Source organism: Pygoscelis adeliae, unplaced genomic scaffold (assembly GCF_000699105.1).
Source record: "Pygoscelis adeliae isolate BGI_AS28 unplaced genomic scaffold, ASM69910v1 Scaffold27, whole genome shotgun sequence".
Taxonomy (NCBI): domain Eukaryota; kingdom Metazoa; phylum Chordata; class Aves; order Sphenisciformes; family Spheniscidae; genus Pygoscelis; species Pygoscelis adeliae.
Window position 1 is genome coordinate 6,990,771 of NW_008825410.1, and position 23,516 is coordinate 7,014,286.

The following is a 23,516-nucleotide window of genomic DNA, read 5'->3' on the forward strand; positions in this document are numbered from 1 at the left end:
TGAAGGTGTGCTTACATTTGTAGAAAAATATAGTTTATGAACACATATTTTGTTGAACATCATCTGGAGCACTTTGTGTAACTAGATAGAGAATGCACAAGCACTTAAAGATGTGACATCAAAAAAAATTTTATTAGCATGATGAAAACTGACTTAAGAAATTATTTTCTACAAAAAACAACCTATTGTATGCAATGAATTTGGGGATGATGTGGTAAGACAAGCTGTTACATCAGAAGAAAACTGATACCAATTTCAGTGAATGAGAGCCAGAATGTCAATTTTTTTTCTTTTTAAGAGTAATCCTAGTTTTCTGAAGAGTTCTAATAACATACTTCCATGCTAAGTATCCAATAGCTAACTAGATAGAGAACTGAGTGAAACTGGAAGCTGAAACACTAAGTTGTATGTTGTGATAAATGATCATAGAATAAGGACCAGCAAAAATGATTGAAAGATTAGTTTCTGAATCTCAGTATTAATTAATCCAGATTGTTTAGCTAAAATATTTTGGACTCACAATTATTATTACTATGCACACTTCATAAAATTAAATAGTTAATTAAAACACTTTAATTGTAAGCATTAGTTGTTTTTCTTTTCATGTGTACTGAAGATCATTATGGAAATAACTAGATATGTTATCCTAGGGGGAAGGACAGCAGAGAGGCAGTGAAAAAAATCTTTAAAATGTTATATTCTTTAGTTTTAGATGAAAGAAGATTATGCAAAGCAAATGCTTATCTAGAACAACTCTTTGTGTCTAAATTTGACTGAATAGGGTTTCATTTAGCAAATGTCTCTTCATCTTTAAAAACAGAAATGTGACATTCATCAACAGAAATGAACTGTGGCTATTTAATAGCCAATTAACAAGTAAAAATTAACTATCTATTTCTTGAGGTTAAAAAGAACACAGCCTGTCCACCAGGCCAGGAGTTATATCTACTCTGTCCCTCCCAATGGAGCACATACTTTTGTTTCTCCCCTGCATATCTACATATACAATCACTTGCACAGTCCTAGAACAAATATTGACTTCTAATTCTCAAACTGTTTGAGACTGTAAACTTGGGAAACATGGCTGAAATATCTCTTCTTGTGATATTTTGACATTTTTCATGCTTCTGCATAAAAACAGCACACACATAAAAAAAGCTCTGTGCAAGCAGAATGTCTGTTCTAAAGAAAGTATTTCCCTACTGAGAAAATGCATAACAGTTGCACTGTTAGCAAGCGACAATATCAATAGCAAGTTATAATTATTCCATGGTGATAAACTCAGGCATGATTTTGGTCATAAGCTTTTAAGCCTACTTCTCTCTTATTCATAATTCTTAACACAAATGTTTTAGTGGGATATATAAAACCTAATTAGGATGATAAATAACAAGTTACTTTGTCTAGTGATCAGGAATAAACAGTAGCTGACACAGCAAATAAAGATTCAAACTCTATCCCAGCCGAAACCAGGACAGTATCCAAGAGAGAAACTTTATTGTTATTCTTAACTTTTTTGCAATATGATAATAATTCCTCAATAAATACTATCTTAAGCGAAAATTTTGTCTCTCTCTTCATACAAGGAGGAAAAGATCTTTTCTATAGCAGAGCTATTGCTCTTCTGTTGTGCCAGACAGGGACAGAGATGGATTCGTACACATCCTACAACTTACTCCCTTTGGAATCAATTTCTGTGAAGGATGCTTATGTGATTCTGTGTAGTGACTTTTAGGAGATGTACAGATGCATCCAAATGTAAATGCCCAAGAGGATGACTTCCAAGTAGATCCTATACATTGGTCAAAAAGCTATTCCAGTCATGAAGCTAAAGTAGCAAGGCTGCTATAACCCAGCCTTACTACAATTCATTCCTTCTGTCCCTGAAGAATAAGCCAGGATTAAGACTGAGTTTTCAGAGATGTTTTGCCTCTTAGTGGAGATAAAGAGTTCTAAGAGCTGAAACTGCTGATTTGAGAGTTTGGTTACCCAGGCCAGTATTCAGTATTCTATACAAAACATGATCTACTGATTTATGAACTTGTAAAGACTCAGAGATGTATTTCAGATTTTTAAAAAAATCTTGAATTTGAATGTCCAGCTTCAAATTAGTGAGACCTAGTTTGTCACAAAGCAGAAATGCCACAGGAAAAGTCTTTCTCATGATTTTGTCACAGCCATAGATATAAAATTATTCTTCTGTATTTTGAAGTTGTCTAGTGTTGTGTGGCTAGGCTTCAAAAGAATATTGGTGTAAGAAAGTATTCAGCTTCTGTTGCGCTTTCAGATGAAAGTTTGTGCCAGGTAAATATGAGGTTTTTGAGTAGTATTGGGGTTTGGGTTTCAGATCTATTTATACTTCCCTTACCTTCTTTTCCAAGTGGAGGAAAGCTGAATGACAGATCTTGCATACAAATCAGTGTATCTGAACTGGTCGTGAATAATTTTAGGCTAGATGCTAAAAGGGTCCCTTATCTGAAAACTGAAAAATAGCCTTTTGGTAGCAGAAATGGAGAAAGTTGCTGATTATATTGAAGGCAGAGGAATTGCTTGAGGTTGTTGCCTTTCATAAAAGTGAACTAGACCTAGTGATTTCAGCAATTTCTTTTAATACCCAAGTTTCTATGAAGTGGGATAAAACAATTTCATCAGGACTCTCTTTCCAGCCATAAACTTTTCTGCTGTTTCCTTGTTCAGTCACTTGCTAAGCTTATGTGTTACTATTTGCTTACCTCAAAGAGTGCTGCTAAACGTGAACACATACCGAATTGAGGTACAGTTAATAAAGCTATTATTGTTTTGGGGAATAAACGTTTGTGCTGGATTGGACAAATGTTAAATGAGGATAATCAATAAAAAATGCTTTTTTTCTTAGTTGTTCATACTGGTTGGAAAAAAATAAGGAACAGAACTTCTTGATCACACTAGGAGATGTTAACAATATAAGTGACATTAGAGCGTACAGGTTCCAAATGCAATTGTTGTTACTTGTAGAATCTCACCTCCAACCACTTATGCTAATTTTATAGGTATATTTTTCATTTTTTTCTTTCATTGTCTGAGAACAAACATGACTGTAACACAGAGGAAATGGAAAAGCTGACCATATTAGAAGCTATGGTTCTTTGAGATACTGAGTGATTAAAGAGTTTGTTGGTATCTTTCTCTTCCATCAAGCATAATGCATTTTTCATTTTCCTATTGACCTTTCCAGTGGAGGCTCAAAGGTGTGTGAAAGGCTGTTCAAGACATCAATAAAATCTTTTAATCATCATGTCCTCTTCAGCTCACTATAGCATTCTGCCTAATACAGATAGAAAGTTTTGTAATATCATATGGTAAATACAGTAATCCTGAAACTTATTCCTTCTGAGCAATGAGAGATGAAGGATTCATAGGGGTCATAAGATTCAATTTAATCAGTTTTGGACTTTTTTAGTTTCTCCTACACCTGACTTTTACTCAAGTATTGCTAAAGAGTTTAAACATAGCTGTGTTTAAATGCTGTATTTTTTAATAGAAATTCTGTGCAAATTATGTTTCCTGCAGCTCTTTCACACTTTCATCCCATCTGTACCTAACTGAGAATATTCCAGAGCAGTTTTCTTTGTAATTTACATTTGTATGTTTGAATATTAATACTGATTTAAGGGAATAGATTGACATTAATAAATAGTAGAGATCCCCAACTGATAATAGATATACATCATTTGTTATCTTCGCCTTTGAATACTGAACAGTCTTATGCCAATTTAAAGCCATTCCTGGACCACGTCATAGTGTCTAACTTGTCAAAGAAAATGCCAGTTCCTGGAAGAGACCTCTGAGGTCTTGTGGACATATAACACAATCACTCAGTGACTATTTTGTACTTTCACTGCTTGTCTTTTTTCATGCCTTTATTTGCCAGAGAAGGGGTTTCTAAAAGTATTTTGGTTTATACTTCCAGCTGTGGAACCAGCATTTCTCAAGTTCTGGGCCTCTGCCTTCTCTCACCTAGGTTGGTCAGCTGGTTGGTCAGGCTTTTAGTGGGATTTTAGGGAAGCATTTTCCACCTGTCACATTTACTGAGCACAGTCTGGCAGTTCTGGCAAGTTGTACAAAGGGGATTTATCACTGCACTGCAGCTCCCCCCTCCACTATATGCTTTGGGCAACAACTTGGAGTGTGGTGGAGAATGTGAAAGGAACACATATTCCAGTGCAGCCGGTGAAAATCTCTCCTCCTTCAGCCTGAGTTATAACATTATTAAATGCTTTTAGTTCACTGTCTATGCAGCTTTCCATTGGTCTCCTTATAGAAATTCCCTTCTGATGTACCTCAGGTATTCAGAGTTTGTGCACCCTATTTCTCGTGCTCAGACTGTTCTGATTTATCAGTTTCTGCTTTACTTCAAGCCATCTTTTAGATTCAATCTGCAGATTTTTCTCCCGTTAGAAACACAGGCAGTAAAACCCCTGACCGGAGTCTGCACTAGGCACCAGGAAATACAAATGCCATACCTTCTTACACCCTTCAAACAATCAGATAACAATAGGATCATTAAACTGAAGGTCACAACTAAACCACTTTGGGCTCTAAGGTAGAGATGTCATCAGCTATGCATCAGTCCAGGCTTTGATAAAAGCACTATAACATTTAGCTGCTTAGGCAAGGTTTCAATGTACAGTTATACAATGCATTTTAGGTGAGCTGTTGAATTGTACTTCTAAAGGGCATGCTACAACTTGGAATCAAGCCTGGAGATCTTCAGAAGGCAGCTTGACTGGCTTCCTTCCAGATCTGCTGCACCAAGATATTCTCACATGGCACAGGGTCTGTATGACTGCCTTCTGCGGTGGAGAAAGCTGGAGGTGCAAGACTGAGTTTAAACCTTTTGACCTAAAAATGCATACAACTACTAAAAGTCACAGATGAAAGAAAAAAAAAATTTTTTTTAAATGTTTGGCATATTTTTAGGGTTGTGGATTTCATACCTAACATTCTTCTTTCTGTGTCTTTGCTAAGTTCATGCAGTGAATATTTAGGCTTAATTTGTTTGAGCCGGAACAAGGCCAAACAAAATTATGTTTCATTTCATTTTATTTTATTTACTAAGAGTAAGCTCAGGTGGGTGAGTTAAGCTTTTCAGGTTCATTAGCATTTAATCTTTCTCACTGTAATAGATGCATATGATAAGTACAGTTGTTTTTGAAAAAGCGTTGCTTAAAAACTAGATGTGGATTCCTTTTTGTCTTAGTATTTCTTTGTCCACCCTCAAGAAGATAGGTTCTAAATTTCATTTTGGGTTTGGAAAGGAAAGCTTGTATATAAGAATTGATATATCCCTGTCCCCATTATCCATATGTCCTGTTACAGCAGTTTTCCATGTCTTCTGTTTTTTCCTTAAAGAAACTCCATTTCTTTAAGTTGGAGACTTAAACCATCTGATTAGCACTGGACTAATCATTATAACATGTATTGTATCTTGTTTCAGTTTTCTGGCAGGGAACAAAACAGTCTTAATGCTACTGTAATAGAAGGAGTATCTGTCAATGAATCCAGGTCTAGGTCTCTTCTTATTCACCATGGGGATTTCCCATCTGAAGAAATTAACTGAAAATTTCCTTTTAAGCTGACATGCTAGCATGTTTTATAGACTAAACAGGTGTAGAATTACTCAAACAACATTGGAAATATGCACTATTTCTATTACTGACAGTATTAGTATAACAGTACTGTAATAGTGGAGGAGTTAAAAAGACCTAGTAAGACCTTCTTTAGTCAAAACGTGCTTTTTCATTTCTTTTGAGTGAATGCACATTCACATGCACCTAAGCACTTGAGACTGAAGCTTTTATTCTTTATAATATTGTTTTTAGGGTTCCCCTGCCCTGCCTATAGTATATCCAATAAACTCGGTATGAAGGGGCACTGAGTACCCATCTTGCCTTCAGCTCCTCTTATTCTTGAGAATTTCTGTTAACCTTAAATATGGCAAAGCACAATGTTAGGGCACACAGAATGTGTCACAGATTGGCTATGTCTTAAAGTGTATTGAGTGACTGATAAATGACCATTCTTTTCTAAGAAGAAATAATAAAGTACCAGCAAACAGAACAAAGAAGATATTTCAGTGCTCTGTCATGGATAGAGATCGTTGGGCAATGAAGCTGGTGAAGGGTCTGGAGAACAAGTCTTATGAGGAACGACTGAGGGAAGTGGGGTTGTTTAGCCTGAAGAAGGGGAGGCTGAGGGGAGACCTAATCATGCTCTACAACTACCTGAAAGGAGGTTGTAGCGAGGTGGGTGTCGGTCTCTTCTCCCAAATAACTAGTGATAGGACGAGAGGAAATGGCCTCAAGTTGCGCCAGGGGAGGTTTAGATTGGACATGAGGAAAAATTTCTTTACTGAGTGGTTAAACATTGGAAGAGGCTGCCCAGGGAAGTGGTTGAGTCACCATCCCTGGAGGTATTTAAAAGACATGTAGATGAGCTGCTTAGGGGCATGGTTTAGTGGGCATGGTGGTGTAGCATTGATGGTTGGACTCGATGATCTTAGAGGTCTTTTCTAACCTTAATGATTCTATGATTCTATGATAATGTTGAACAGTGATAGGTTACCTTGCTGTTTATGTTTTTGATTCTGAATGGTTCTGAGGATGAATATTACTGGATCTGATTATTGGAAAGGAATTCTCTTGTGTCTGTATGTGGAAATGGACAAGAAATCAACTGAGAATGTTTTGGTTGTTGTTGAAGTCTTCATCCACTCTTTGTCATGGCAGAAACTTAGAAGGTTAACAATTTCTTCTCAAAGTCCCTTCTGCAAAGGAACTCAAGCTGTTGTTTTTTTAAACTTTGGGTTGCTCAGAATGCTAATCAATATGTCAAGGTACTTGAGAGGCTTAAAAACCAAAAATTCAAATGTTTGCACTCAAACCTAGAAAAAACAGACTATTTACAAAGAAAGAGCTGATAATGTGTAGTAGTTCTTAAGTCTTTTTTTCCAACACTTCAACTTCTGAGTCTTTAAAATTTTTTGTAATTTCTAAAGCTTTGCTTTTGAAATGAGATGCATTTTCCACATTCCTGTGCTGACAAGTCATTATTACTATGCATCATCACCTGTGATGAAAGCACTTTACTCTGTGTCCTTGGGTTATGCTGGTGAGATATTAGAGGAAAGATGTTAACAATTTTTTTTAAGGACGCATACAATTCAGTCATACAGTAATGTCAGCTCAGGCCAAGAATGATAATGGAGTAATTGTTGCAGGGAAAAACGCAGAGATCTAAATTATCTAGAGAGCCCCTATCCCTGAGATGTCAAACTCTTAGCCTGCTGATTAATTACTCTGACCTCTATACCAGATTATGGTTCTACAGGAACTCTAGTTTTGATTTAGGAACAGGTATACTTCTAGCTATGTGACTATAAATAAAATATTTTGAAAATATTTTGAAGCAGATCAAGCTTTCCAAGCCTAGTGATGTGTTATTCTGATACTTCTGAGAATTGTAAACTATCCCATTCATTTGATTTGGATTTTGGTCTGGAAAACATAGATGATACCATTAAATATAAGAAGTTTGAGAAGCAGAAGTTTAACAACTTTTGGAATATCCTTATCACCAATCTATTTCCTGTGGTTCTAAAACACGAATTAGCTTGCTGGTGATTTTAAAGCAGTGCTGGTATAAAATAAGAACTGAAAAAGAAACAAGATTAAATTACGAGAATTAGATGTTAAAAGCTTATAAATAGAGTCATAACTAGTGTAATCCTATATACAATCATAGTTTTGCAATTTTCTAGGAGTTCTGATCTTTTTTATTATCAGACTTAATTTATTTCCAACAAGCAAAGATATTTAAAGGACCATCTTCAAGAAGATTGGAATCTCATGGAGAAATCTGAGGATTTTCATCTTTATTTTGTAGCTACTATAGGCACAGATAAACATTTAGTTTATCTGTTATAAATTCTCATGATTATATAAGAAAATTAAGGTCCCCAACTGCACTTTGATTTTTAAAACCAAAAGGCACTACTATTAACATGTAATTTAACCTCCTATATAATACTACCCGGGTTTTCATCTAGAGTTTACCTTGATTTATCAAATAACTTTTAGTTAAACTAAAGCATATCTCTTGGGAAAAAATTCAGTCTTTATTTAAAGCTCTTAGCTGATGGAGAATATATCACAGTCCTTGGTTATCTGTTCAATGCTTAATTACTCAATCATTTTATTTTAATCTGAACTTCACTAACTTCAATTTTCCAGCACTGGATCTTGCAATGTTGGGGTTTTGTCTACTAGATTAGAGCTTTCTGCCATCAGTGTTTGTCTTCTTACAGGTAATTACAGAACATGATCAAGATATTTCTTAAGCTTGTCTCTGGTAAATTACATTAATTGAGCTCCATTTGGTCACTCAGTGTAAGTGTGTAATCAGATAATTCCTTTAAGAATCTTTCACAGCCATTCCAAGCAAATATGACACAATTTGTTTTCATCAATATTGAGTGAAAGTGAAATGATTGCATACTCAGATATGAGTGCAAACACCTTGTGAGAACTTGTAATGGATTTTAATGGTAATGAGTGGTATTAAAAAAAAAAAAAGAATAGCTATTACCTGCATAAAGGGAAGGATGAGGGATAAAAACTTTGATAAAAGGCAACCTAAATGTTGTGGAGGAAACAAAAAACTGATAAAGAATTTTGGTGATAAAAAAATCAGCTTTAAGTATAAGGTGTTTCTGAACGGAGATATAGGGTGATCATCTGAACGTATTAAGACCTTTTAAGTGATAGTGAAAAAAAACAAGTCCTTCTCAAATATCTGCATCTGCTAAAGTAAAAGAAAAGAATAAATAAAAGGGTACTTGTGCATCAGCTTATCATACATTAATGGAGTTTATTTTAGAGGATTTAAAATTTTATTTTAATTTATTTTCAGAGAGGAGCTAAACAAGCAATAAAGTTATTACTATGATGTAAAAATTAGCTACCTCATAGAAAAGTCCTGTTGTGACACAGGCTATGGTTTCAAAGATTAAAGAATATTTTTTTCCCCTCTGGAATTACTTCTTTGAGAACACAACCATTCTTGACAGAGTTTGAAGTTTACATGAATAACACATGTAGGTGATGTTTCTTAATATTAATGTCTTTTCTGTAATTTATTACTGTTCTGCCTCAATGCTGCAACCTATATACCGTGTAATCTTTATTACTATTCAAAGTTCATTGATGTAGAAGATAAATCATATTTCAGTTCTGCTAATAAGATTATTTTTTCTCTTGATGTTTGCAGGAGTGTTTTTTTTTCCAAATGCATTTAAGAGAAATACTTTTATAAAATAAAGGCAATTAATCCTTGTCCTAATTACATATTTTTAAATATAAATGTTCCATCTGTTGATTTTGCTCAGGGTATATAAAACAAGGGGATTATTGACTGGTGCAGCTGTTTTCCTCTGTTGTATAAATCCTCCTCAATTCAGAGATTATTGATCTGAAAGACACTAACAGGTCCTTTGGGTCCACTGCAGCCTGGTGTGTTGATGCAGTTACCACGTAGGGCAAAAAGTCTACCTGCTAATAATCTTTAAGAAACACTGCTTGGAGGAAGAAGTTACTGAACCTTGCTAAGGAGAAGTTCCTCTCAATTAAATATCCCTATTATACCCACAAGCATCTATATAACAGAGTGTTTGGATTGTTAGGATTGAGAAGTAGGGAGGAAAGAAAGACAGCTCAAAAAAACCCTTTTCTTATAGTTTGGGGGTTTTTGTTTGCTTGTTTGTTGGTTTGTTTTGTTTTTGTTTTTGTTTTGGTTTGTTACATTTTACAGTTATAAAGCCTTAGAAATATGTCATTTAAAGAGAAAACATACTATGGAAGTACATCCAGAAACAAGCCATGTTACAGATTCAGTTAGACACTGTAATGTCACTCATTACACATGCTTGAAAAGATTCATTCATGCCAGGATTCAAGATGGATTTTTTTGTTTTTCCGCAGAAAACAAAGACTTCCACTTTTCAACTCCACTTTTTTTTGACGTGAAATTGGAAGCAATGCTACAATGGGACCTCAAAATGCAATAGTTATTGCAATTATTGATCATGATGAACAGCAAGGAAAAGTTTTTCCAAGCATGGACTGTATCTTGAAATTTAAATTCTTAGTTTGCTGACAAAATATTTTTTTTGCTTAAATTCTTAGTACAATCATAAAAGAAATGTAGGTTTATAACAACTAGCTCCTACAAATAGACGCCATTTAAATTAGGCAGCAATTTTATAGCAACTCTCTGTCGTCCTTTGGGAAACAACACAGATGATTGAAATTCTGAAGCAGATTGATAGACAGAAGTTTCTGAGACTCCAACTGTCTTGCAGGTTGCAATAATTAGACACTGACTGATACATCGATACAATTATTCCGTTCTTTTGGCCAGGACCATTTTCAGAGATTGTGTAATAATAAAAATTACACTGATGCTTTCATAAACTTGTAACTGTGAACTTCAGACAAGTCTTTTTCCTCTAGTCAGAGCCTACACATTTTCCTTGTCTCCAGCTCTGGAGACATTTGTTTGATGTTCTTGATGTTCTAAGTCATTATCAGACTTTTATTCTGGCTTGCTTCTTTCTGTTCAGGACTTTTTCTTCCTTTCTCTGAGCAACTGTTAAAAGCTGAATCATACACAGTCTTCTAAAGCAAGCATGATACATACTTTTAGGTTACTAAGAAATCAGGAATTAGAAATGAATAATTTCCCTGGAAAACTTGCTGGATATTTCTATGGTATTCCAATATTTATTTAAGTTTATTTGTTTATTTTTACTAAGTATGTGTTAGGAGGACTTTTCACTTAAAAAAGAGGGGTTAATGCTTGTTTTCTTTAGCTAACATCTAGTGATTCAAGGCTTGTTTTCACTTTACCCAAAGCTTACAGCAAATGGGTGTGGCAATGCTTTTTCACTTAGTTTGGGGCATTTGTAATTTAGAGTCTGGCCTAAAGAAAGTCCTAGGGATGAAGGTTGTCAGCACACCAGCTGAATACCCCACCTCTTATTTTCTTTTTGTTGATAAATCTGTTATTCTGAGCTCTTAATAAAATCCATCCTTATGTGAATTTCATTTAGCTCCATCAGGTCCTCCTTTAAATTAAAGTAGTGGTAATGGAAAAATTTTTTTAGCACCATATGATCTTCAGTATCAATTAACTCAAATTCCTCCCATACTTGTACAACTTTCATACATGTGCATATTTTAATTTTATGTCTGATGAGCTAATATAGTGATACTCCTATTTTTAAATAAAATTATGCTTCTGGATTTATTTCTGGCAGAGTGGAATGGAAGAAGGAACTAGGGAGAGCCCATTTCAGAATTTTGTGTCTCCCTTCTTGATTAGAGAATGTACAGAAGGGGCTGCTTTTTATCCAGAGCCTTGCAGAAACTGATCTAAAATGAAAACATGAAGCTTGGAAATGGATCCTGTGAAATGAGTCCTACAGTTTTTAGGCTGCACAATAGCAGAATTATCCCTCAATAATGCCAGGAATACTGCACAAAAAGGACAGCATCACCCCACTGAACTTGTCTGAAAAAAAAAAAAAAGGAATCCATTAAAAGGCAAACGTCTGTAGTTAAAATAGAAAAGCTTTTTCTTCCAAATTGGGGCTGCTAAACTAAGCTCAACTTTGCAGCTAAAATGAAACGGTTAAATCCTACACCACATGAAAGGAGAATGTCAGCAATTAAGTCAGACTAGAAAGATTTGTTAGTGAAGGAATGCCTGGCTGGAACTTGTCCTCAAAGGCTTTACAAGGGAAACATTTATTTAGGCAATCTCTTGACAAAATACAAAAGAAATAAACTGATAATGGATTGGCACTTCAGAGGAACCAAAGGCTTTTAATAAAACTGCTCTGGACCACCCTCCTCCTCCTAAATATCAAACTCTCTGAGATGTAACCTTCCAGTAACCTTGCTGGGATGCATGGCAGTGCGATTCACCAGGACACCCCCATTCTTCTCTTTTCAGGCTCCTGCTCGCATGGCTATTGGCAATGTCAGAACGGCAAGTGTTACAGACCAGAACAAAGCTGTGATTTTGAAGACAACTGCGGGGATAATACAGACGAGAGTGAATGTGGGACTTCCTGCACCTTTGAGAATGGCAGATGTGGCTGGCAAAATTCTCTGGCAGACAATTTTAACTGGGTGCTAGGGGTCAGCTTGCCTCAAAGTCTTAGACCTCCCGGGGACCACACTCTTGGAAATAGAACTGGTATGTTGTCAGTTCACAAACGAGATGTAATTGTCTTCATGGAACTTCTCATACCTCCCTTCACAGGCAGCAGTGAGTCTAATCAGGGTGTCATTTTTAATGAGTTAAATGTGTAACAATATCAAAATAATAATTACTGTTGTAAAATGACTTTAAGTTAGGAAAAATTGATTCTCGGTTGTTTTTCCTTTAAATATTGCTGTATGAGTCAAGCAAGATAATTTGCTGCTTGTCAGGAGGGGGCATTTGGTCTGGTTGCAGCTTGCAAGGGTAAGTTAGCTCAGCTCTGAGATCCACTGGGTCCCACTCCTCCAGAGCTTGAGCTCATTTCAAGGAAGCTTAAAGTTACCCATAGTGACTATTTATAGTTTAATTTTAGGTAATTTTAAATAAATAAATTTAAATAAATAAACCTCCTTTGTTAGTGGCAGTGCAGCTCCTGGTTTGTTTTGGCCAAAGCACCCAGTTATCTGTTCCTGTTCTTGCTACAAGTTCCGCGCCTTCATCCTCTGCCTTTGAAGGTCTCATAGCTCAGGCAAAGATGTTGCCAAAGCTGAGCTCAGAACTGATCTTAAATTGAAATATTCCGCAGCAGAGTTGCACAAAAAAGTGGGACTTTTATTTAGTAGTTGCTGAATGTTTACATGAACTGCTGAAAGGCAAAACCCAATAAACCCAAAGTTTACTTGAAGATATGTAGAAACTCAGGGACTAGTGAAAGCTTGCCAAGGTGACTGAGGGTGAAACAGGCACAAATAATCACAAAGATTATGTGTTCATATGTTTTTAAATTTTGAGACAGTACAGCCTGGCTGCATTTCACTGATCTCAAAGTAAGATGCAGTACAAGAGAACTGCCCTCCAATGTGTCCCTGTCTTTCATTTGGCTTTTAAAATGGCCAGTTCTGTTAGAACACAGATTTATGTATCTCCATGGTACATATATTGAATCCGCTCCACATATGAATAAAACTACTCCTGATCTGATTCTCAAGCCTGGAAATTTACCCTAAAATCTGAAAGTTAAGTGTTTTTGTTGTAGTGAGTGATCAAACAGGTCAAATTCTCCATTTCTTACTCAAGAGCTGCTCTATAGTCTTGAATTTGTGTTCTCAAATAAATATATTTAGAATTAATTTAACTTTACACAATTTTAATATGGTCAAATTTTTAAAGGTGAAGGTGGTATCTGGCCATATAGTTAGAACTGATAGCACTTAATAATTGTGTTCATCATGAGAACCAAAACAAAATTCAGCTCAGCTGTTAAAATTTTGTCATATATGGTAGAGAATACTGCAGTATTCAGTGATCAGTCCTTGTACAAAGATGAATTTCAGCACTTACTTCCAAAACCACAGCTCTTGAGCTTACATCTAGCAATTGTTTAATACTAACTCCCCTATTAACACCTCCATTTTCAACATTAAAAAGTTGAAAATTTGCTTATGACTAGAATTACATCATTTTTGTTGGAATTAGGTGATCTGTCCTATTATCTCCTAGCCAAGCTTGACAAGCTGTGATCAGTCCACTGTCCCACAGTGGTGGTCCCAGTCATTCAGATCAAGGAGCCTTTCAGAGTGTCCCTTGTCTGCCAACTCAGTCAGTCAAGTTTCCTTCTAAAGAAGACTGTGAAAGTTTTTTGGGTTGGGTTGCCTTGGTTTGGTTTGGTTTCCTTCAGCCAGAAGTCATTTGCCTAATATTAAACAGGTGTTAACAAACATCGGCATGCCCAGCGCTCAACTCAGTCTAGCCACGTCTTCCTAGCAGACATTGATGCCATGATATGGCATGCTTTTGATATCTCATAGTGTTTATGTACATGGCTTTTTTAACACACAAAATAACAGATGTAGAAAAAATAAGTTCATTTGAATTTTCTCTTTTTTTTTTTTTTTAATATTATCATGAATATGTCACTACACTTGTTAAATATATGCTTGACCTCAGGGAAAAAGCAAATTTCTTATCCCATAATATTATGGCAAACATCTATGGTTGTAAATTAGCCAGAGAAATGTCAAAATTAGAATGAACCCATTTTACTCCATCTCTAATGAAGTAATTTTTTTTTTTCTTTAATTCATATACAAACTTTAGTAGGTGTGCAATTATAATTTAACAGCGTGTTATTTATACTACATTTATATTTATGTGAACTACACATTTGGTTTTTGTACAAAGGAAAAAAATGAATTTGAAAACTTGCAGAATTTATTATACTTCTGATTAAAAATAAAAATGGATAACTCAAGGACCATATCAGTGTTGGAAAATATTAACTGTAGGCATCTATTTTTGCAATTTCCTCTCACTAAATAATTGAAATGTGAGTTAATATTCTTACATTAAAGATTACAGATGGCCAAAGGAAATATGAATCACTGGGGATACCTAATGATTTATAAATGTATGAAGCTTTTTTGCCTGTTTCACAAGTTTTTGTATAGTATGACTTGTTATTTTGAAGGTTATCTTTCAGAAAACTGCATCCTGAAATTTATCACAGTGTGGCTATTGTATGTCAAAATAGCAACTAATGCTGTTGGGCAAGGACATGTAATCAGAGTAGCTGGGAAATATGGAAGTATTCTCACTCTTCTACACAGGCCAATCCAAATCTTAAGCTGCTCCCAGTTTATTCCTGATATAACAAGTACACAAGGAATGTGATCTGGTCATTTTTTACTCTAAGCTGAGGTTCACTAGTATACTTCATATGTCTCTGCATTTACTTTGCTGAGTTTTGGAATCTAATTTGAAAGTCCAGAATAATTTTTCAGTAATACATCATTTAATTTCAGGACAATTCCTGTATCTTGAAGCCACTGCAATCGGCCTAAAGAATGAAAAAGCCCATGTGAAGAGTTCCAGATGGAAAGAATCAAGTGGGACTTGTGTGATGAGCTTCTGGTACTTCAAGTCATCAAAAGCCATGGGACATATTCAGGTTCTGATTAAGGTAATAAAAAAACCTTTTTCTTTTGAATATCTGATATCTGTAAGGGTGTATGTGCTTTGGCACTCCGACGTTCTGTTGTTCGGCTTGTAGACTGGAAGAGCTCCCACGCGCCTCCTAGTTCAGCGCTGGTTTTTATTATTCTAGTCTCTTTAAAACCTTTTACCATTTCTCTTCACAAAGAAGTTTCTCTGAAAAGCCAAAGAAAATATTTTTAAAACTTCTTTCCATTTTCCCTCTTCACATACAGTACCTTTCTCTTTGATATTCTCTACGAGAGCAATTTTAATATTTTGCTGCCATCCCTATTGGTAGCTATCAATATACAACCTTATGATTCTGATGGGATGACATCCACTAAAAAAATGAATTAGCAATCTGCACAAAGTGAGAATAAAATGCAAAAATATGACTGTATTAAATTATTTATCTTTTTATGTAGACTGGTACAGAATATATAAACCATTTTCTTTAGAAATGGCATTTTCTTCACTAAATGTGGGATCACCAAAAAACTATAAAAAAAAGAAAAAACTAGTTATTCAGTTGCAAGTGAAAACTGACATATTCTTTGAAAATTGGCTGTTCCGTTTGTTGTTCATTAAAAAGGATTAAATGCTTGTAAAAGCAGGTTTTAAACCATAATATGATTCTGAGTAAAATGTAGAAATTAATGAACAATGTAGCAAAAGCATATATTTCACCTCCCTGTGCATGCTATGCGTTTTAATGCCATTGGGCATTTTAATGGTGTTCCAACACGACCAAATATACCACTTCTAGATGTAGCAAAAACCTTTGCAAATGAGAGTCTGTGTATTTGAACTTACCTGTACCTGTGCAGGGAGTTCTGGCTATTCAAGTATAAATTGTGGTACAATTTGTTTGCTACATGTCTGTTAACTTCTCTTTCCTCAATATCTCTAATAAAATCTTGGGATAAAAATTATTTTGGTGAACTGCACTAAAATTTTGGTTTTATTTCCAATGCACATGTTGACTGCCTTAACTTTTAATGATAAATCGTATTTTGTCCTTGAAAATAAATTGCTAAAAAGTGTTTCTCAGATGTTCTGGATATTATAAGAATAATTCAAAAGCCTGTAAGATAAAACATTTCAATAGTCTTTAACATCTAAAGACACAACGTAGGCTAAGTCTGTCCGAACTATAAAAACAACGAGCCCTTTGGCAGCCATTAGGAGATTTTTTCCAGGGATTAGTCTAAACACCAACAAATAACAACAGGCCACTCATCAAGTAGCTGTATAGTTAATGAGATATATTTATACATCTGTTTTTCCTAGAAAAGCTGAAATCCATAAAGGAGGCAAGTAGATTAACAAAAAATAAATTTGTTTTTTGAAAATAACTTTTCTTTGGTAATGTATTCAAAAATTAAACGAAAATAGATCCCGTTACTTACAATGAATAAGGTGCAAAAATAAACATTTATTTTAACTCAAAGTTCAAATTATGTTCTCATCACGTTACTCAAAGGTGTATTTTAATTGTAAACTAACTTGAAAACTTTGGTGGAAAATAAATAACAGCTGCTTTAGGTATGTGTGAGTAGCTTGCACTTAAATTATCACTGTTGATTGCGTACAGTAATTATCACATTAAGTATGTTGCAGCATGGACAGTTGCCTTAAAAACAGAAAAATGATTATATCTCATTTTATTACATGCAGTGAAATTAACAATACACATGGAAATACTTCTGTTAAACAGGAGACAAAAGAAGTGAAATAAAAGAAAATCAAACAAACCACACCACCTAAATTAGCTAAAAAGAAACATTTATTCTTTGTTGTGATATTGCCTCTGGAGGATTCAAGTCTAGTAATTAAAATTCTTAATTATTTTTTCTACCCTCAGGATGGACAAAAAGATTTTTTTTTTAATTTTTTACAAAATTGACCTGAGCAGAGTTTTACTGGATAATTATGCCCATTGATAAGAGCCTGTAAAGATTCTTTTCTACTGTACTTTTTAAAATTTGTTTGAAATATAATGTTCAAATATATGACTTCTATGGAATTTTCTAGATCACAATCGGTAATATTTCCTTTCTCTAGGTTTTGGGAATATTCTTTATGTTTTCTCTTTCTTTTATTCTTATTACAGTGAGACACTGCCCTCTTCTTATTTTCACCTAATTTTACTATATTAATAAACTTTTCAGACATTATTTTTATGTTATTTTAAATCCTTGTCTCCAGTGAGCTTAAAGAGATTTTTAAAGGCAGTGTAAATAGAAGGCATTTGAGTAATGACTTATTATTCTTATTCAATTTTTTTTAATGAAGGCAAGAATTCTGCATGGAGATAGGAAATATTATTCTCATTATTGTATCTGGGATTGTTTTGCAGATCAGCCTAGTTTACCTGTTATGTTGCTTATAAGGATTCATAAGTCAATATCATAATTAGAGTTTCTATTTAGCACTGTCTTTATGAATAAAATCTAATTAAACATTGTATAGTCATGTGAAGTCATACTGAAGCTTCTCCTGCTAGTTCAAACTTCAATACAAATACATATTTCCATCCAGTTTGAGTATCTCTTGATTTAAAGTTAAGTGAATGTCAGTGAAAGCAGATCAGTAGATTGTGAGTAGTTAAAAATGCAAGGAAGAGGAGATGACCTGGGAAGGAATTTACCGTCTCAAGTTTGACAACTTAGCAAACTGTCTCTAGCTAAAATCATTACGTCCATTAAAAGTTGAACTGAGTGTGAACACTGTACACACCAATGGCACAGTAATGAACAATATGATGAGGAAATATCGTGTGGAGGCAGAATGAGGAAGACAGTTCTCCTCCTGAATATCACAGTGGAAGAAAAATGGTAATGAAGAGTAAAAAGCCATTTTTTTTAAACAATAGTTCATGGTATGTATTGGTGTCTTCTCTTAATATTTGCTTGTCCACATTCAGGAAGCTTAAGAATATTATCTATCATACTACTAAAGTAGTATATTGTATAGTAGATTATGATATAATCAATAAAACTGCAGGATCATAAAAGGGATACTATAACCAAGCATGAACTTTTATGTTATGGTTTGCAGTTAGAGAAAACAAATTCATTTTCTGAAGGAATTTCTTTGCAGTTACTGGTTTTTTTCTCCTCAAATTGTACTTCATATTCTTTGTATATATACTGTATATATACTTTGTATATATGTATACTCTCTGTATATGGAATGATAATCCAATCAAAATGATGGGCTGTTGAATTAGATGCAAAAATACAGTATTCTTCAAATCAACCCCCCTCAACATTTATGCAAATGAAAGATATTGACATTACAGCTATTTATGGAGACTGCAATATCCAACTCACCATTTGTCTAAATTGAAATTATGAAGTGTTTAATAGCAGCGCAAAAGCTCACTGGGCAAACAGAATATTACCAGAAGAGATCTGGATATAACTAGTCAAAACTTTGCTACTGCAGTGAGATTTTGAGATACTTCTAATCTTGTCTGTGGCAGTTGTAAGAGAATACAATCCGTTGTAGGAGATATACTGAAGCTAAAGTGCAGCATATTCACTATGCCTGTTTTAGCAGTGATAGTGAGGTTCCTCATCAGCACTCAGTACTGGTTTATTTTACGAGTCAGAAGAAACGTTGTTATTTTTAAACGTGCTTCTAAAGAGGCAAGCAAGAATTCTTAGGTGAAAGGAATGATACATTTTATTGTTCTGCTGATCTCAACATGTTTCCTACTGCTGCTTATGTTGTTTCTGTCATAAAGAAGAAGCAAGTCTTAGATATCACAATGGGAAAGGAACAACAAGCAAAGGATAAAACCATTTGTCGAAGATAATTTTTGTGGGATCAATGTTAATTGCCCTGCATATAGACATTGTCATTAAAAAATATAATTTAGGATTTAATACGATTGGAGGGGGGGACTCTTTCAAGGATTTGAAACAAGCCTCTAAAAAGAAATATGCAGATGTATGAGGAAGATGAAACCTGCCATTAGTAACTACCTCCACTGACTGTGACAAGGGCAATATACACAGGATCTCATTAGGAAGTTCCAGTGGACCTTACTCAGGTGTTTAATTAATTCCATCCAGTTACAAATGAGCAAAGACATAATGATATTCAGGAGGACAAGAAGTCCTGGCCAGCTCATGGCAAGCAAAGCAGGGCCCCATTGACACCGCCGCAGTGGCAGACTAATCTGGCCAGGGCAACAGGCAGCTGGAGCCAGCAGCCAGCATCCTCCAGCTGCTCAGGGCTGATGCAGCACAAACCCTGTCACCTGGTTGCTCTGGCTTCTCAGCAAAAGCTGGAAGCCGTCACAGTTGTTCCCTTGATATTGTTATTGTTTTTAGCTAGCCTAAGGTAGAGACAGAGGAGAGGGCTAGTGCTGTAGAAATGTATAACTTAGCAGGTGCCACAGCTCAGGTATAGATGGCTCATGGTCATCGTTGTAATTCCCTGGTTATTTTTAGTGGAGCAGCCTACTGTCCCGAGCTATCGACAGGAAAACCTACAACAGAGATGCTGCAGATGCCAGCTGATATCTTCTGCACATTTGTATTTCTAGGATCGAGTAGTTTAAAATGAAATTTTCACAAATCAATATAATTGAGCCTACTTCTATGGGAAGTCACTCAAGAATAAAGTCTGAGGAAACAACTTATTCTACTTCACAGCTTAAAATAGACTGTGTAATTCTACATTGATTCTCTCACTGGCTGCATGAAAAACATTCAACTCCTCACATTAATGTAGAAGTTATAGATTTTATTGGGTTCAGGTAGCCTCAAAGCAGATTATCTGACCTCCACGCAGCTAGAGGAAGAAACTTTAAATTTTCAAAGATTTGCTTGAATGTTTTACTTAATCTGCTGAACTCCAAAGCATGCTCCAAACAATGTCGAAAACATGGATTTTTCACTTGCCCTCTTAAGACATAAAAAACATTTTAGAGAAATTCTTTAAATCTAAAGTAGAAGTGTAAAGTTTTCTAGTATTTGTATATGGGTGAAATAGATATATGAACATATCTAGCTATATGTTCAGTAGCTTACGTTTATCTTTTTGTCCTTTGAATCCTAGTATTTTGTCTATTTCAAATAGTTTTCCTTTATTAAATCCAGCAAAATACACATTCAGGAGAATTTGGTCCCACAGCAGCACAGGGGTAATGACCTTTATTTAATGAGTATCTATAGCTCTCAAAAGGGAAACAGTTTTAAACTCTTTACTCCCATTGTTGACTTGTGAGCTGTTGTTAAAAATTGTATTTGAGTCAATGAAGTGTCTCATCCGACTAATGAGTTAGAGTAAGGAAGTACTACCTTGGTCCCAGGAGCTTTAAAGAAAATCAGTGGGGATACTGTGAAATACAGTATTACTTGTCAAGAAAGAAAGGAAGATTAACTTTTATGGCAGCTTTACTTCTGAGAGCAAGATAATTTTGTATTTATATTTCCTGAATTGAATGCAGAATCTGAAACAGCACTTTCTGTCTTTTTAGGCATTGTTTCAAACAGGGTTGTTGTAGGTCTGATTTTGACCCCATGACATAAACATATCTCCAAGTAAATTGAGACTGAGACAATGATTAAATAGAAATAAGTCAGTTTTCAGTGGAAGCATCATTTCTCAAAAACAGTTTACATAGAAGGGACAAACAAATATGCACAACTGTAGATAAGGGCAGACACCATTCAGTGCATTTTATTTTCTCAGATGAGTACACTAGGAAGTTATTTCAGTCTTCTTAACTGGAAATTATCAGAAGCATATAATTCATTGTATTCTTAAACTGCAACCAGATGTAAGCATTCATTCCAAAGAGTTGGTGAGCTGGAATAATACATTTGGACGTGCTTTGAAGGAAAAACAATATTTTGAAGGAGAGTTAAAGGATCACCCTTGTATTTTGGAATCTTACTCGTGAAGACAAGAGGTTCATCAGAGGATTTGTAATTTAAAATCTTCGTATTTCTAGAAAGACATATAAGAGAAATTGTTCATATGTGAATTATTAAGCATTTTTCTGTTTAAGTTCTTTGAGAACTTGACCTTTTTCTCCCTTAGGAGATGAGGACGATGAGTAGTAAAGGATTAGTGTGACTAAGGGCATGTCTGTCAGGCAGGGCAGTGCCTGGTTAGAAAACTGAGGAGGCTGACAGATTTAGGCGGCACAATGCATACCTAATCATCGAAGCAACACAACAATATCTTGTAACGCTACACCTGGAATCACAAGCCCTGCCTCGCGGGGCTAATACCGCTATCCTATTTTCTATCGCAGCCTGGCACCATATTGCACAATGTGTCATAGATGAAAAATGCACTTTTGGTCTCCTCCACACTGCACAGTTCTCCAGTGTTTCACTGAACTCATTCCCCAAATCAGAGATCTCTGGGAGTGATTTACTTTATTGATTTGTCAGCTCATAATCTCACAAAGTGGTGGTGGTTACACTGCTGCTTTTTGGCATATGAGGCTTTGAAGCATCTCTGGTATCTTTGCAGGTCAGACTTTTGCTTGTTTCTAACACTTTTCAGGGCAGACATTCAACAGTGAAAGTTGTGATTTAAGTGTGTTTCAGGGCAGAGTTCTTTTAAGGATCGTAGAGCTGCTGTTTAATCATTTTTACTGAAGCAACAGACATAAAAATCAGATCTTTTTAATATAGCAGCTGTGAAACAGAGATATATTTTTATGAATACAAAAGGACTTTTTCTAAATGATAGAGGCATAGCCTTGAGCTTTGAGCATTTTTATTAGTTTTTTGTATCTCTTCTAAAAAGGTAAATTTAGAAATTCAATTAATGTATCTTTTTTTAAAAAAGAAAAATAAATAATGCAATGTGTAACCTGGTGCCTGCTGATATCTTTTAGAAAGCATATAACATTGATTAGACCTGAAATCCCAAGACAGTATGTAATTTTCCCAATCAACAACTCCACTTGAAAAAAACACACTGAACATTTCTAGGAGTTCCATTTAATCCCAGAAAAGGTAGAAGATCTTTCTTTTTTCCTTTTTCCTTTCTCATCTCTTTTTATGCCCCAAGGCCCCTTGGTCTTCCACTGAGAAAAGTATCTTCCTTTTGTCAAACACAGACTGAACTGAACAGATGTTATACTAGCAAAACTTCAGCAAGCACCGATGTAACACTAGTGCTCATTGTAGAACATTAATTTGTTTCCAGTTTTATCCTCCTTCAATGTAACTTTTATTTTTAATTCACAGTTCGTTTTTAGTGTCTTGGAGATGTTCTAGTTTCTGGTAGTCTTTGATCTTTGCCAGGCTTGCAGTATCAAGCTGTAGTGTGCTTAAAATTACTCTGATGAATCAATAAAGATTCTTAGCATGAAGTGTCTAATTTTTATGCTTCCAGATTTCTTTCAGTTTCTGGCCTTCAGCTTTGAATCCACAGTAGCTTCAGAAAAAAAAAAAAAGCAGTTGTGTTTCTGTATTTGCTGTAATTTATTTCACAAAGATGGAAGTATCTGATTCCAATTCATTTCATGCAAGAGTCAGACTAGGTATTTTTTAGTACCTATATTTATGACTGTAATAATCTGTATGTGTATTTGTTTGTAGGTTGATCCCATTGCACTATATAATGGTGAATTAAATGAAAGATGAAAGGCTGCTTTAAGTAGAATTGTATTATCATTACATGCACTGACATCCAACATGGTGGTAGAGAGCAGTTATCATTTGCAGCAGAGACTAACAGTGTCAACGTAATGGGAGCTTTGAAAGACTTCAGTTTCTTCCCACTATCTTACTTACCACGGGGAAAAAACTTTCCATAACGTGGTAACTTCATGTTGCTTGCCTATGAGAGGGTCTTTGCAGCTCAGAGATTAATTGCCTGCAAGCTCGTAGAAACCCCATAGTCCATTCATAGGAGTTTCTTATCTAAGTTTTTAGACTCAAATTCTTTCGACAGGCCTTTATGTTCAGTCACACATCTCAGGTTGTCCAGCTACCCTCAGCACTTCCCACCTTGGCTCATTCTTTTGTAACTTGTTCCTGCAATTTTTGCCGGGCCATATCTGCAAAACTAAAAAAACAAGGAGCTCATATAAGGAATTTTAGTACTACTCTTAAGACCGAAGAAACCATGCTAATGTGATTTTCTGTTTGAATTAATGAAGTAATGAGAGATGATACTGTAGTACTACTAAAATCAGGAATTCAAAAGACCATTTGCATTAAGTACCTGGAATATGTGGATGTAACTGTGGTCTACAG

At 35.1% G+C, this 23,516-nt stretch overlaps 1 protein-coding gene across 1 annotated transcript in view; it reads left to right on the forward strand.

Annotated features, from left to right (window-relative positions):
• Window positions 1–23,516, forward strand: part of MALRD1 (MAM and LDL receptor class A domain containing 1) — a 296,434-nt gene that overhangs the window by 138,420 nt on the left and 134,498 nt on the right. The window contains exons 26-27 of the mRNA XM_009330606.1: window positions 12,052–12,297; window positions 15,105–15,262. Coding sequence (XP_009328881.1) covers window positions 12,052–12,297; window positions 15,105–15,262 — 404 coding nt within the window. The remainder of the gene's footprint in view (window positions 1–12,051; window positions 12,298–15,104; window positions 15,263–23,516) is intronic.